This window comes from Schistocerca piceifrons, chromosome 2 (assembly GCF_021461385.2).
Source record: "Schistocerca piceifrons isolate TAMUIC-IGC-003096 chromosome 2, iqSchPice1.1, whole genome shotgun sequence".
NCBI lineage: Eukaryota > Metazoa > Arthropoda > Insecta > Orthoptera > Acrididae > Schistocerca > Schistocerca piceifrons.
Window position 1 is genome coordinate 636,548,168 of NC_060139.1, and position 17,378 is coordinate 636,565,545.

Below are 17,378 nucleotides of genomic sequence, written 5' to 3' on the forward strand. Positions count from 1 at the left end.
TTCACGGTATACTCGTGAAATGCTCTTACGGGATAATGCACACTTCATCGCTATCTCGGAAGTGCTGTATCCCATCGCTTGGGTGCCGACTATAACACATCGTTCAACTCACTGATATCTTCATAATCAGTCATTGCAGCAGCAATAACCGATCTAACGACTGCACCAGACACTTGTTGTCTTATATAGGAGTTGCCGACCGCAGCGCCGTGTTCTGCCTGTTTACATATCTCTGTATTTGAATACAAATGTCTGTACCCATTTCTTTGGCGCTCCAGTGTACGTTTGTGTGTGTGTACGTGTGTGTTCAAATGGTTCAAATGGCTCTGAGCATTATGGGACTTAACATCTGAGGTCATGAGTCCCCTAGAACTTGGAACTACTTAAACCTAGCTAACTTACGGACATCTCACACATCCATGCCCGAGGCAGGATTCGAATCTGCGACCGTAGCGGTAGCGCGGTTCCAGACTGAATCGCCTAGAACCGCTCGGCCAGTACGTGTGTGTGCGTGTACGTATGTGTGTATGTGTATGCGTGTGTGTGTGCCTATGTGTGTGTGTGTGTTGGTGCGTGCAGGGAACCCTCCCGCCAATATTATTAGGTTTCGGACCAATAAGTTGGCCGAAGAGCGAAGCTGTATCTGGCTCGGCGCTGTATAGCCAATCTGAGGGCCGACAAGTGTGCCGTGTTCCCACGAAGGCCCCGAGGTGACGGCACGGCGGAGCGTCGCTTCGCCCGCGGCGTCCTGTTGCCGGCTCGTACAGTTCTGCGCAAAAGCAGATTTGTCGGGCGCCTGCGTCGTGTTGCGCTGGGGCGGCGGGCTCCAATCCGATAAGACAAGTTTGATGGGAAGTGTAATTTCGTTTGGCCGCCAGCCAGGCAAACAGCGCAAGTTACGTGAGCAGTGAGCGGCGGCAGCGCCTGCGACAGACATGCGACCCCAGGCCGTAACGACCGCCACCCGTGTCGCCGCCGCCGTCGCCGTCGCCGCCCACGGCTCTGCAGGAATAACTCACAGCCCTGGGGTGTAGCGCGCGTGCGCCACAATATTGCCAGCCAGAATACGTCTGCAACACCGAAATGAGATTCATGATCAATCTGGGCGGATCAGCGACGCGTGGAATACATGTCGCACCAGTCGATTCGCACATCAGTGGCAGATGTTAGGCGGTTCTAAACCGCATTCCAGTGATGTGAAACAATGGGGTATCATACTGTCAGTAAGAAAATTAATTTACATATACTGATGCCCTCAAAAACTACTGACGTGCATAGCAAGGATTACTAAGAAACTTATCATATATTGCAATATAAGAAATACTGTTTACATGCCACTGTGCGCGCTATAATTAGGCTAATCTTGGGTTTCTTGTACCTACAGACCCGGTACGTAGAGCCTGAAGAATATTTGAATGTTTCTGGACTCTTCACTTAATACTGGTCATGGAACCTGTTCAAGTATGTTCTGGCAGGATAAGTATTCCAAGGCATCAGCCTAGGAAGGTATTTTATTTCCATGGCGCTATCTCCTGAGTCAAACACAAGTGATCAATTATGTCTCTGACAATACGTTCACAATATACTCTGTTATTCATATTCGCCGTCTCTATCTTAAATACCTGAGCCCTATTCTAGGATGAAACTCACAAGAGTGAGCCGTGCGCGGCTCGCGTTCGTGCCGTCTATTGCTTGACGGCTTGTCTTTGCAGTTGCAGCCTCTCGTTTCTTATTCGATTTACTGGCATCACTAAGCTGCTGCTTTGCTTGCCCGTGAGTGGCGGCAGCAGCGCTTATAGATAAGTAAACAGCCGTACTACCTCTGGAGCCACCGCTAGTAATTCCGGGTCTTGGTCTGTCGGGAGTTCAGTCAGAATGGAGTTCCAGTGAGGTCTGGACAGCCAGAACTCGCCGAACGCTGGCGACACACATGCACTGTCCAACGGAAGGAGACTGGAGCGGGAACGACCGTTGGTTGGTCGTTCGGTCGGCTGTCTCATCGGGTGAAGTGTATTTGGTCCTTTGACCGTTCCTTGGCCCCGTCAGTTGGTCATGTTGCCGGACGTTGGTCGGTTCCTTTCTTGTGCAGAGATGTCGGGTGGCCAATGGGCATGGTTGGGTCCGACTCTGTGTGCCCGCGACGCCGTGTCTCCGAGTTCCGATAGGACATGGAGTTGAGTCAGGATGGTGCTGCAGTGAGGTCCGGATAGCCAAGACTCGCCCGCCCGTTGCTGACACACATGTCTTGAGTGGGGACGACCTTGATTGATCGTTCGGTCGGTCGTCTCACCGCACGACTTGCATTTGGTCGCTGAACGCTTCTGGGTTCTCTGTGTGTGTCGACTTGTGATTCGTCCTTGTTGTTACACAGTCATTGCTTTTAGCATTGTTCGAGTTCTTGTGGAAGTGTTTTCGTGGAACAGTGTCTAGCGTGTGTAATTTCGACTCCGCAGTTAATTTTAATGCTCTCTGCGCACTGAGTAGGCAGTCGGTCTGGGACACCGCAGCGAGGATGTCTCCGCGGGGAGTTCATTAGCGTAGTGTTCCGCAGAGTGTTTTTCCTCGTCGTATGATGCTGTCTGGCACGGCGTGTATTTCGACAGCCCTTGGTGTTTGTTCATATTTTTGTGTGGTTATTGTGCCTTGGCTGCATTTAAACTGTGATTTTCTTTTAGTCCCAAGTAGGCTACTGTGCCAGACCTTCAGCCGTCATTAATTTAGTTGCTTCAATTTTAAAATGAGGCCTTCAGCCAACTTAAATTAAGGTTTCAAGACTGAACTGCTTAAAACTTATTTAAAAAAATGAGATTTTGCTCTATTTTAAATCTTTCTTATTCAGGCCATAAGTCTTCAGTTCTTCAATGTTCAGTATGTGGACTTCAGGCGAACTTTTATGTAATTTTTTTTTTTTATTTCTTAACTAAGGCCTTCAGGCGTGTGTATTCCTTAAAGCAGTTTTAATAATTGACTTCAGCCGTATTGTTTCTGAATCCTTTCAAGGGTATGTGTGTTTAAGTGTCTTTAGGAAAATAAAGTTTGAGTACTTTGTGCAACTAACAGTAGCTGATTTTGGCCCTTTTCCACAACGACAACCTGATGCACTCTGCCCTGCGAATCCAGATTTCAAAGAAGTTTGTACTTCATATTATTTGTAGCTAACTACACGGCCCAGTAACGTTTTTATGACCAACACCTGCTTTCGATTTCAAAGTACAGTAAACATTCACAACCTCCGGTGGCAGCACTAGCAGCGGATGGTCTATAAAACATGACTCGGGTACACGTAAAACAGTGCAGGCGTTGTCGTAATGTAAAAATTACGTTACTTACCTGAAGTACAACCGGGCATGATCATTGGCTTTCAGGCCAAGGGTGGAAGATTTTCCGAAACGACTCTGTTTTTAAACTGTTTCCGTGCCACCAGGTTTAAAGTACAACGTGCATGCAAAATGGCGCTATCCAGAACTGGTGCCGCACAGACTTCTGCAGCAGGTGCATGGTTTATGCAAGCATTCTACCTATGAAGAAGACTTGAATTTGAACTTCTATACAGCAAATGAATGACCACTCAGTGGCGACAAGTGACCTTTCAAGATCAAAAACGTTTTATGCTTCATCGGACAGATGTCAAATATGCTGAAACCAACCAGAATGGCCTAGGCGTTATGGTCTTCAGAATGTCTTCATGTCATTCCCTTGTGGATCTCGTCATTCTGGTACAATGGATAAACACACGTATGCATCTATGTCCATGTCCAGCCCTACATGAAGTTAGTTCTTCCTCGGCAGGCTGACACCCACCAGCACGAAAGTGCAACGTGTCATACAGCTCGCAGTGTAAGTACGTAGTTAAGAACATCAAGATGAGTTTACCCTACTCTCCTGGTCACAAAACTCTCCTGATTTAAGCCCTATCCAGGATCTGTGGAACCATTTAGATCGGGCTGTGCGCGCCATGGATCCTCAGCCAAGAAACATAGCGTACTCTGGCCATGGGATTCGAGTTGCTGTGGGTCCCAGTTTCTGTCGGTAATTTCAACAACCTATTCTCTTCCTGCATGTCTCATGCTGCCAGAGGTGTTTATTCAGTCTCCTTAAGGTGATCACATTACTGCAACTGCCCACCGTATATTTTCCAAGCCTTAGCTGCGATACAGCCTATCCCAACAAACTTCTACTCGCGGGTATATCAGTTTATTGACACAAATTGTGATTCATTGATGTTGTATTCAAATGGGAAACCATTTCTGCATTTTGTGAAGTACGAACTCTTGCATTTTTGTACAAGTAAAGCGATTTTCGATCGTTTCACCGAGGGAGGTGGCGCAGTGGTTCGCATACTGGACTCGCATCAGGGAGGGCGACAGTTCAAACCGGCGTCAGGGCACCGTGAGTTATTTTTTCCGTTATTTACTTAAATCGCTTCAGACTAATGCCGGAATGGTTTCTTTGAAAGAGCATGGCCGACGTCCTTCCCATGTTTCCCTAATCTGATGGGACCCATGAACTGGCTGTTTCGTCCCTTCCCCCAAATCAACCAACCAACCATTTCGTCACATTTAAATCACGTCAAGGACTGCCGAAGTACTCTGCAGCTGTTTCCAGATGTTACTTGGTTATTCATTAGCGCATTTTCGGTCTTAGAAGACGACTGCTCGAAAACTGCAAGACACACTGTATTACGGTGGATGAAGCATCTTTCCGAGTTTAGATTCGTAATGAGTGCCGTGCCACTGATGTGGAGAACCATGAAAAGCAGCTTCCACTGCTAATGAGACCGGGTTTCTATCACTTATGAGGCCCTTTTCCAGTGACTCTGAAAACTGTACTTTTTTGCGTTGTTTTTCTACAGCACAGTTTTCGGAGACACTTGAAAGTGGACTGATGCGACTGTGACTGGAGCAGCTTTATATTATTTACGGAGTCAGTGTGCTCCAAACATGGAGAAATTAACAGGTGTAGAGTACAACAGAAGGCATCATGCGTGTAACAATATAGAGACAGATCGTCGACACCTTATTGTCGCAACGAAGTAGTTCGCCCTTACATGTAGGCAACTCACTGAACATGCTGCCAGAGCGGGCAACATCTCTCCTATCTGGGCAATTCGAGTCACGGATTTCAATGATTTCCTGGCAAGTATTTACGTTTGCCGCGTCACAAACGGTGTCATCATTGAGCAAACGCAGTATAATTTGAAAACTAGGATGCTTCATCAAATGGCACCTGTCTGTTTTCTGTATGCTTTGCATCTTCCACGCAGTCGTCTTCTGAAACCCGAAACGTTCTTACGAATAATCCCTAAACCTTAGTATAAATGTGTACATCATCTTTGAAACTTTTAAGGCAGGGCTGACCACGGTGCGGAAAACCGCACGTAATGCTACACGTGTGGGAGTTAGATGTGGGTCAACGCTCGGCGTGTGTCGTATTTGCCTGGTCATTCTCTGTAATACTCAGCGCAGTGCGACATTTCATTTATTATTACGGTGTGGTATTTTGCGGTCGCCACCACTCTCTGCCGTTCAGCAGAATCGTAGTGTCAGCACTGTTTGTCCTTCGCTATTGGTTCGTAGTACAAAGGACGTTCACAGGTCCAGTTGCTATTTACACAAAAGGACGAAATCTGTCGATCTATTGGCACAAGGCTTTCAAAAAGAACGGAAACAACAAAAGAGAGAGCTGTTAATTCTCTGTATTCACTATGTAGTCGCATAATTGACTATTACCAAAAATTTGCTATGACACGAAATTATAATACCGTGGAAAAACAATTTAGAGATTTGGTTGAGAAAAAAAGAGCAGAAAATTACAGCGATCGACAGACATGTATCGTTGTACTGTACATCAAAAAGCACTTTGCGCTATATTTGCAACCATGGAGCACACGAAGGGATATTGTGCTAAATTTGAAGCCATGGAACACGTGAAGAAATTGGTGGCATTATAGCAAATATTTCTGAAATCACATGCATTATTCCATTATCTGCTGCAACAGTTACCTATGGAGAGGAAGAGTTTGGAGACTTTATACACTACCGCAAATTAGTTGGTTAAGTCAAGGGGCATACCTGGAAAGATTTTTCCTTGTGAAACACGATATTGTTTAATTTATGAAGCAAAAGGGAGTACAGGAACAAAAATTACGACATCCAGAACGGATTTCAGACCTAACACTTTATGTGAACTTTACTACACACTGCCCACGGCAAGACAGTGAAAGTTGAGAAAATATTTGTTTTTGAGTTGATACGGATGCATTTGGAAAAATGATTCAAATGGCTCTGAGCACTATGGGACTCAACTTCTGAGGTCAGTAGTTCCCCAGAAATTAGAAAGTCTGAAGAATTAATTGAAGCCTTCAAACGGCCGAAAAAAGAGTTTTCTAAATGTTTTGAGGACACAACCAATATAGTATCTGCTTTAAAGCTGTTTTCGGTACCGTTTCTCGTTTCTCTTGAAAGCGCTGCTGTGCAACTGCCCAGGCTGTTTACATTTTTTCCTCAGTTAGAGTTTCCACGTCTCCATAACTAGGTTACTAACGTGCTCCGTATTGAGGTCAAGATACGGGTGTGAAAGATTTTTTTCTTTTTTTTCTTTGTTACGAAACTAAATAAGTTACGATTATGTGGCACCCTGAGAGTGAAACACTGAAATTTTCTGAGTCCCTCTGTAACCCGGTAGTCTGTACCAAATAAGAATTAAGTCTTCATCAAGCCAAAAAGAACTACATGTTACTGCAGATGTGTTTTGTTTGTCGTCTGTTTTGTTGAGAAATGTGAAATAAAAAACCAATTCGTAAGCAGAGCGACTGAATTTCCACTTAAACGCGATGTGTTTTTCAGTTTCCACTCTGGGCCCTCCGCGTACTCAGTGTGCCATGGTGGTGGAGGAAATCTGCAGCTAGGCTGGGTGCTTCGGCACTCATGTTCGCGAGCCGAAATCTTGGCCGCCCCTGCTCTAAGATTACTGCTAATATTGTCTGTCAGGTCCTTGTATTCGGTAGTAGCAGCCTATCTTTGAGGCACCTCTTGAAATAAAACAAAATATATTGGATTTGGTGATATTTCAGGTGACTGATTTACTTGCATTGGGTCTTCTAGCCATCTTCAGATGTATATTAAACATGAGGTGTATACATGCATAACTTTCCAGATTCCTACAGCTGTGCTGTATGCTGTGGGATAACGTAACTACATATGTGCATACACTAACTGTCAGGACGAAACAAGTTACAGGTGGGTCGGATGGTAAGTTGCACTTGTTACTAATGCCTTGTCAGCAGTAATGTAAGGATAGGCAGATCGTATATGTTCCAAATAATCATCTGGAAAGAGTGGAATGTGTACCTATAGCGGTGGGCAGCAACGACAGAAGCAGCATAGTTATGTACTAAGTGATGGTCAGACTGAGGGTCAAGGTTGACAGTAATCGAGACCTAAAAGCAGGTGTCCGTACCAGCGACTTGTGTTATGTCGTAAGTGAACTTCAGTGCAGATAATGACAGATGAGCGAGTACATGCCCAGTTGTCACCAGCAGCAAACTGTGTGTGTATGTGTGTGTGTGTGTGTGTGTGTGTGTGTGTGTGTGTGTGTGTGTGAGTGTGTGCGTGTGTGTGTATACTTAGCATGGCTCACCTACAAAGAGGGAGAGATGAGCAGTTACTAACAGGTTTTGTTCCTTTTCACCACAACGCTAGGCTCACAACCATTTTAAAATGGCCTTTCAAATGTGTGTGAAATCATACGGGACTTAACTGCTAAGGTCATCAGTCGCGAAGCTTACACACTACTTAATATAAATTATCCTAAGGACAAACACATCCATGCCCGAGGGAGGACTCGAACCTCTGCTGGGACCAGCCGCACAGTCCATGACTGCAGCGCCTGAGACCGCTCGGCTAATCCAGTGCGTCCGAAAATGGCCTTGGTGGCTGAACCCTGAAAACATAATTGCAACTTACGCTGTTATTTTATTTCAGGTAATTACTGCAGATACGGGCACTGAACTATCATGGTGCACATGATGGACTGGTAAATAATTTATGCCCTGTCACAGCTCGAGTGTCGGCAGCTGCTGCAGCAGGTGTTGTGTGTGTAGTAAGAGTGGCTCAGCTAGGGTCAGCAGCACAGATAGGCATTGACACCTGGCAGATGACAGCAGCAGCACCACCAACACCACCACCACGTAGTGCGAATACTAAGAGGGGCTCGGCTAGACAGAGGTACTGACCCCTGGCGGCAGGCAGCAGCAGCAGCAGGTGGGCGAGCGCGGCGCCCGTGTCGTGCGCCAGCAGCGTGACGCGCTGCGGGTCACCGCCGAAGGCCGCCACGTTGAGCCGCAGCCACGTCAGCAGAGACACGGCGTCCTGCAGCGCCAGGTCCCCCGCCGCGTTCGGCCCGCTGCGCGTCCTCAGGAAACCTGCGGCCACCACAAACCACGCTCTACTTCCAGCTCTATCTCCATCTCCACCATATTACCTGCACTATAAGTAGAGAAACTGCGAATTCACATACACTACGGATGACAGAGTCAACATTATTAAAACAATAGACCTACTAGATGTCATAGTATAAAGTACAGGGTCCACATGAAGGAGGTACGCCCAGAGGATGGTAGTGAAACCGACAATAGCTTTGAAGTTTCCTTCATAATATGAATGCACCGTGCAATGATAATTTGTATTTTGCGGTGTCAGCCCTGGTAATCCCTTCTATAGTTTGTCTTTCATTTTTAGTAACGGATTTTATGTGTTATAGAAACTTGTTTTTCTCGTCTAGAAGAATTTCCATATTGCTGTAAACAGTCCTGCATTTTATAGTGATTCCGTCAAGCCTCAGTGACGGATTTCTGAGCCAACAAGGTTTTCTCTTCAGAAGTACACATGTCGTTTTATGAACAGCTATATTCGTTTCCGGTGTTACACCGCTGCATGCGAACAAGCTGGTCAGTCGTCTCTTCCTCATGCCTCTTCCTGGAGTCCACAGAGACAACTACTGGGATATCATTCGTGTACGCAACGTCACTTTCAAAAGTATCTGCTCAGTCTAACACATATAATCGGGGTTCAGTACTGAGGAGCCACTTATGGAGTCTTGGGGAAGAACTTGGTAATCTCTGCCTCGCAGTCCCACTGACAGTACATCTCCTACAATAATGGTCAAAGCCCTTGTTGAGACTTTAGGGGGCCCAAAATCTCAGAGGCGTGCAAAGATTATCGAATGTCCCGCAGATGCTAATCATGAGCAAAATAGAATATTTCGAAGTCAAAATATTTTATATTTTCAAGAACTGGCTCTGAGCACTATGGGACTTAACTTCTGAGGTTATCAGTCCCCTAGAACTTAAAATTGCTTAGACCTAACTAACCTAAGGACATCACACACATCCATGCCCGAGACAGGATTCGAACGTACGAGTGTAGCAGTCAGGCGGTTACAGGCTGTAGCGCCTAGAACCGCTCGGCCACTTCGGCCGGCTATTCAAGAACTCTATTGATCTTATCATCTATAAACTTTCCTCTTCTGAATCCATGCTGGCATTGGTTCACACACAACACCGGCACCCGGTACAAAAGTAGACCCTCCTGAACTTTGGCCAAAACGCTAAATAAGCAAATGGGTCTATAGCTTTTCGATCATGCCGGATATTAATCCTTTCTCTTCTTAATCACCACTGTTTCACCTTTTTCCTAATCGCCGGGATCCTACCTACTCGCAACGCCTCGTTTGGTACCACTGTGAAATAAGTTATTATCAGTAGACCTGTGACACTGTTACCTGGTATTCTCCCCTACTTCCAGATTTTATTGAGCCATTCTCTCTGCGAACTGTAGACATGACAGGAGGCCCGCTAACAGTTTCATTGAAAAACTTATCCATTCAACAACTTATCCATACATCAGAATACAGATGACATCTTTGAAAATTCTCCGAGAGTATTCTTTAACTTCCTGAAGTAGTGATTTGTAGCTCACCTTAACTGCCCTGTATTCATGGCGCCTCGCAGCGCACTCTGATTACCTGAAATCCCGTTAATAATCACTGTTTTTTATCCTTCACCTCAACGCGTAAATTTCTATGCATCCCTTGGGATTGTACCTTGGCTTTTCATGTTTTCATTAACGATATAAATGGCCGGTGTTCTTTGCACGAGTTCACTTAGTAACTGCATACCTAGGTCTACATGTACCAGAAGCGAATCCATCGGAACTACTACAGTGTAGACGACTAAGCCATTAGAACCAGTAGTACTGATTTCTAAATCAGTACTTTGCCACAGAGAGTATACTGCATTCGCATCTGTTGCCACAAGGAAACATGCAGCTTTTCCATACAGGGCTACCACCCTGAGTTCATATGCAAAAGGTTCCATGGAATTACAGTACTACATACATATGCTGATTACAACCCACATGCCTGCCAGTCGTTCACTTATACTGTGAACGTATGGTGTGCACATAGGTTGTGGCATCTCAGTGACTGTGAATTTCCTACTTGTATTGACAGTGGCAGACATTGCGTCTACGTGGTTAGTAAGTGTTACCGTATCCGCAGGAAAATATGGAAGGATATTGTTTCTACAGTACGGTTCTTGTAAACAGACGGTTTAAAAACCCAACTTGTCGATTAGTTTTTGTGTTTCGGTCATAGCTTCTTTACTTTGCGCAGCATTATCCTGTTATTCTTGTATGCATATCGAATGTGAACAAAGCCCGCCGGGGGTTAAAGCATCTGCATCTACACGCTTTTACAAAATCCATATATAATGTCGCGATGTCGAATGACACAATTCTTCTCGTGAACATCCTCCGAAGGAGATCGCTCAGTGGTTTAAACTCCGTTGGCAAATTATTCAATCTCAAAAGAATGCTGTCTGATGTTTCGGGTATGGGATACTTTATAGATTTCCTTTTAGAATGCCCGACTCTAATAACATGTTGACGAACAACTGTCAGCTCACTGCGATCCCTCAACGTACTTAACTAGACATTAACTTCTAAACTGTAAAAAACTTGTCGGTTTATAGCTGAATGTCATTTTAGTAGGTCTTGAAATGCTAGAAACATTTTTTGTATTAGATTCGAAGATCTGATTTCTCTGTACTTCAGTGTTTTGCGGTTCTTAAACTCACCAGTATTACCTCGGTCGCCACACTCCATTCCACGCGAAAATAGGGGACGATCGCCAGGTGATACCGAAGCTGCATGTGCGTGTGCTGCAACTGCAAGTGCGGTAATGATGTCATCACGATCTTCACCTTCAAACACTTTGGCTGGAGAGCCTTGTAGATACGACATGAATTGCCCAGCTCACAAGTCTTGAAGGCTCCCTTCGCTGGCATTGCTGCAGCAGGAACATCTCTTCCGTCAGCAGGTCAGGTCCCACAGATTCATAAGCGGAAGCAAGTGTTCCCCACATGATCTCTCCCAGAACGAAGTTCAGGAACTTCATCTGGATTGATTCTGAGCGTCTGAGAAAACGCATTCTTATCCTGGAGCAGGTCATTATGAGTCGTACCGACTGTAGTTAAGCTACTTAAATGTTCAGCTTCACTAGTGCAAAAGTAGTGTACCTCAAGTTCACCTCTCATACAAAACACTGTCGCTGAATCATTCACCATTTGAAATAGCACCTTCTAAGTTCATCTGTAACGGTTACCTTTTATCTCTTCTGTAATATCATGCCATCTATGAAATTCATGAAGCCAAGGTGCTGCTCTTTAATAAATTTTGTACTGATTGGTGCTGTGGTGTCGTCAAAAAGTGACATATTTCTCTCTGGCAGTATAATGCCAATCATTTGGTGCGAGGCTATGAAACGGGCTGCTGTTGGCTGTAAGCATAATTTGCCGCTTTCATTTCGTGTGCAACGCCCATTTTATTACTTGATTCGAATAGGTCTCACATGTAGTTCAGAACTCTGCTTTTACTTGTATATTTAGATGTGGCTGATATTCTACTCTAGTCATTCCAAGTCCTAACAGCATTTCATAAGTTGCACAATCTTTCCCAGGTGAGTCCGCTTTTCCAGGCGCTGTTGTGACATCTCGCTGATGTTTGTGTATTCACATTTTTCATGGCTCTCTCCTCCACCATGGGAGCAAACTGGCTCTCTACACTTACAGATCTTCTTGATGTGAACTAAGTCACAACATCCACAACATTTTGGCACTGCCACGTAATCATTCATTCCTTGAGCGTGGAAAGTAATATAAGGCTTTTACTTTTAGTGTAGAAACTTACATATACAAGAGTGACTTCCATTACGTAGCTAACATTGAACTTCACTCAGGTCCAGTTCTTTAGATTCCTCCTTTTGGCTTTTCGCAGTCACGTTAAGGTCATATACATCCTCTAGTTGTTTGTCGTCCACATTATAGGGCACATTATACACAGTTATAAGAAGCTTCTGGTTCTACAGTGATTCACGTTCAGTGCTCTGAATCTGATTAGATTTCTTTTGAAACTTTCGGTTCATCATTATCCGTTTCTACTGTGACAACGCGGTTGTCTGTTCGGATAGATTTGATCCTAATTTCGTCTAACCTCAGGTATATTGTACTAGTATCTTGTTGACATATTTGACAACTTTGTTCTCAGTGGATCTAATAAAAAGTGTGTTGATTTCTTGTGTAGTGATTAATGTACCCTAGCTGTTGTACCGTACTTAATTTTGGTTTTCGTGAAGATATGACAGCGGCATATTAAAGGATAGTCGTAGTCGCTTGCAGTTATCATGCTCTAGATGTTCAACAAAGGCTTTCAAAGCCCCCAAACCTGTTTAGCAGATCTTTTGATGTAGTTCTTCATCTATCTGACTGAGCAACCTGGACTGAAACGTGTCCTATGTGCTTTTCTGATCATTTCGCTTCTTGAAGGAGTCTGATGACGTCATTGCAGAATGCCGTATGTGATTCTCCAGCCATATTCAATGGTCGCTGAACATCCCGTGTTATGGTGGGGTCGTCGATGCGCTCGCGCTCACTTCTATACACGGCATTGTCTACTGCCATGCGTTATTACGACAGAGAGGCAGACTGTTTCGGCTGCTTGCTTCTAGAAACTTCTCGATAAGAAGCTGTCGGCTGGCGCCCCCAGAGTTATCCCGAGTGTGGCCGGCAGGGAACGCAGCTGGCGGGCAGTGGATCGTAGCGACACGCGATGTCCCAGCTGCTGCTGCTGACGCGCTGCGGGGCTAATGTGACGCGGTTGTTGGAGCTGCGGATCGCGACACATTCTCGACCATCTTCTGCTTCTCTACAAATGCGACGAGCGAACGCACTTCCATACCTTAACTATGTTCTGTATACATTCCACGAAGTCTGTCGATCAAATCAGTATCTTACTGCACTAACAAACCATTTAGGTCTATGTGACCTAAAATCATGACTGTCACCAATAACTTATTCCCGAAGATATCGACAAGGAATCACTTCGAGCATTGTGGCAGCCATCCCGTCTATCTGGCAAGGATAACAAGTGCGATTCAGAGTTATGGGAGGAAGCATGAGTTATTGTATCAGTGGCTCCAGCAAGACTACATCTCCATCTTTTTGATTATTTTGCTATTCGCAATTACGTGCGTCGCATAGAATTCATCGAACAACGTTCATGCTACTTCTCTACCGTTCCTATCACGAACACTTAAATATTTTCGTGTGAGCTCTTATTTCTCTCATTTTACCTTGATGATCATCTCTCCTTACGTAGGTGGGCACCAACAAAATATTTTCACACAGTGAGGAGAATGTTGGAGATTGAAATTATATGAGGATGTCTTGCCGCATCGAAAGACGCCTCTGTTTTAAAAACTGCCAATGATATTCGTTCATGGTATCTGTGCCATTGTGCTCCCTCCTTCGCGGTAACACGAAACAAGCTGTCTTCTTTGCCCTCTGTCAATCGTTCCTGATGCGGATCCAACATTGCACAGAAATACTCAGAACAGAGTGGACAAGCGTAGCGTAACCAGTCCCTTTTGTAAAACCGTTATATTTTATGAGCGTTGTGCCAGTAAATCGGAGTCTTTGTTTTGCTTTCCCCACGACATTATCTACGTGATCGTTCGTATTCCTACCAACTTAATGATAACACTGTCATGTCAGGTCACCACTCATATACTGAGCCTTCTAAGTATTGGCAACACCGTTTGTCAGTTATGTAAAAGGGAAAATCCCTAGAACCTTTCTCTTTCCAGAAAGAATTAGATTAGAGAAGTTACATATACAAAAGCTTTCTTTAAACAGTATGTTTCTCTGATGTAAATGTCAGCCGAAGAATCCTTTGTGATATTTGTCAAAAACACATTTCCTCTGTGTTCACCAACTAAACTGAGGTTGATGTGGAACCACATTGAGGGAGTAGTTGGTTTTACTAATTTGATAAGCTATGTAAATGTCTGTCATTGTTGATGATAACCTCTACGACAAGTACCTGCCAAGAAAGCATATAAGTTGAATTAACAAAACGTTTTACAATGTTGTGTGATTAAATTCCAAGTTCATTCCGCGTTTAAAAACCATTACTGTCTATAAAACACCTTACCAGTAGGAAATAACTGATGTGTAAAAATACAGACTCCTTGTTTTATACAATAATTAGATGACACTTCACGTAAGTCCATTCCAGTGGCAAAAATAAAAGTTTATTCCATTAAGTTGAAATTAATATTGAGTTCAGGAGAAAGTTAAGGAATCTTCTGCGCACAATTAGCAATAAATTTGTAATTGCAGAAATTCTGAATTGATGTGTTTGGATTAACCGTAAATTCTTGATTTTCACAGAGCAAAGTATTCGTTCGTAGTTCGGCGGCTTTTGGTAGGATTTACAAAAATTGACGTATTGTGAGTAGGACTCCTTCACTGGCGGTTCCGTGCAAACTTCATTTGTTCTTCTATCTTGGGAATCGAGAGTCTCAACAACTTTGCCTGTTTTCGATGTGGATATTGGCAAAATATCGGTCCGGAAATTCCAAATCGGGATCATAAACTCTACAGTAGATCCTCAGACTGGCAGGGACATACAAAAAGAAGCGAACATTTTATGTTTGCATACAGTAATAATATTCGACTATTACGCTTTTGACTGGCGACGTATGTTGTAATGGCAGAAAGATATTTTTGATGTGATGTAAATACAATTTAATAATTTTCATATTATTTTACTTTACTTGTACTGTGAAACTGCGCTTCTTAAAAATTTCATGATTCTACATCAACGGTAAGTACCGGTTTGAGTGAGTTTGCTAGTATCAAAATGTCTGCCATTAGTGGCCGAAGCTTTTGACTGCAATGATATTGAAGATTAACTTTTTTACACAGCCAGGATACAAATCTGAATTTAGTACGCCAACCTATTCACGGGAAAAATTGACCTTAATCGATGGACAGGTAAAAAGAGACAGTGATAAAAAATACCCAAAACTCTGTTCGTGTTATATCACTATACATTAAAAATTTCTGGATTTTTTTCCATTTACGTGTAGTGTAAACCTTTCCTCTTGCCGAATTTCATGATTTAGGTCAACAGGGTACCTACAGGAGTTGGTTTACGAGGTCCAAACTTTGAGACATAATTGACCGAATCATAAGATCGAATTGACTCAGAAGCTTAAGTATTTCAGACCTCCAAGACCATAGAATGTGACGTAATTTTGAACTTTATATACCAATCTGCTTCAGCGAAAAATGGGTTTTAACAGACGAACAGCCAGGCAGGTGCATTAAAAATGATGAAAAATAATCTTTCGTATGCTATAGATACAGATTAACAATTTTCGAATTTCTTTCCTTTACTTATACTATGAAACTGTGCGTCTTTGCTAATTTCATGATTCGAGGTCAACTGGAAGTTCGATGAACGAGTTTTCGAGTTTCAGAATATCTGACAGAAATGGCGGTATATTATTATTAAATTAACTTAGAAGCTAAAAATTTATACAGTGCTAAGGGACTGTAGTCATTAGTATGTGACGCAAATTCGAGCTAGATGGATCTACCAGTTCCTGTGAAAATTGGTTCTTTACAGTAGGGCAGATATACACCCTGAAACAAGCTTGACTTATTTTCTGATAATGAAAAAGAATGTGTTTTCTGTTAGAATAGATCTATTGTTATGTGTGTGATTCTTGTTTTATCTGTGGAAGCCGATGTAGGCCGCAGTTCTTATGTCGGACATTCATGAAGTATTTTTGCATCGTTTACCATTTCCTCTCCAAGCAAACTATGAGGCTTTACCTCTTCAACATGTCCGCGGCCATTTTCCTGTCTAACTGTTGGTGTAGTCCTTCCTGTTGGAGACAAATGTCTATAATATGTAAGTCACTTCAAGCAGATAGTAAAAGAAAACTTCTTCTGAGACGGTCAGCCTCACAAATGTTGCTCTTTTTAATGTGAAAAGAAGATATACTGTTAACATTCCCAGGAGGAATGCTCTGCTGATGATACTTTTCTATTTGCCGACAGGTATCTCTAGCAAAGTAGCTGCGTATTTGAAAATAGGTCTTAGGCTACATTACATTTCACATTGATGCTGAAGTTAACAATGTTTACATGTGATAGAAAGATAACAGATATACGCAGAGGTGTTGTTCTATGATCACGGGTTATAAACTACAGACAATTTGTAAATGAGCGATTCAGCAATAAAACGCTCCCAAGTGTTTGGAATCAACATAGGAACACTTAAACGATAATTAAGAAGAACTGGTAAATTTTGCAACAAAACTGACTGCTAAGCTAGACCGTCACATAGTGGGGGCCTGAGAACTTCAACAGACGTGAAACTAGAAGAAGCATTGCATTTATGGTTCTAGCAGAGTAGGAGGAGTTCCTGTTTAAGGTCCAATTTTAGTAGAGAAAGTAGGAGAGGTCCATGGAATTCTGAAAACTGAAGAAAGACTGAAGGATTCGTTAGAATGGGTGACTCAATTTAACCATTGCTAGGGGTTCCAGAAATTAAACTTGAGAAAGAGGAAGATACAGCTAGCGATAGAACAAAGCAGATTCTGATGACTCTACTGGAAGATCATCTCCAAAGAGACTTCAGCCCCTCAAACTGAAAGGCGCGCAACCAGACGTAAACCTAATAGAGAACAGCTGTCTGTGCTTTGTTGCATTAATTCTACAGGTGGTTACAGACTGAACCTATTCCTTATCGGCAAAGTGAAGAAATTAAACGCACTCAAAAGAGTAATAAATTTACCACAATATTGAAAGGATCAGGAAGGAGCCTCGGTAGACAGTGCTACCTTCAGACACTAGTTCCGAACTATTGTTGTTTCCGCTGTGTTTGCGTATTTGGAGGGAAAAGGTTTACTGGGTGGCGAACTGTGTCATCCTGAGAATACGTGCTTCTTTCGGGTGATGGAGTAATTGT

The 17,378-nt window shown here is 43.4% G+C and overlaps 1 protein-coding gene across 1 annotated transcript in view; it reads right to left on the minus strand.

Moving 5' to 3' along the window:
• LOC124775683 (neuroligin-2-like) overlaps positions 1–17,378 on the minus strand; it is a 327,437-nt gene that overhangs the window by 164,658 nt on the left and 145,401 nt on the right. Inside the window, exon 4 of the mRNA XM_047250511.1 lies at positions 8,234–8,422. Coding sequence (XP_047106467.1) covers positions 8,234–8,422 — 189 coding nt within the window. The remainder of the gene's footprint in view (positions 1–8,233; positions 8,423–17,378) is intronic.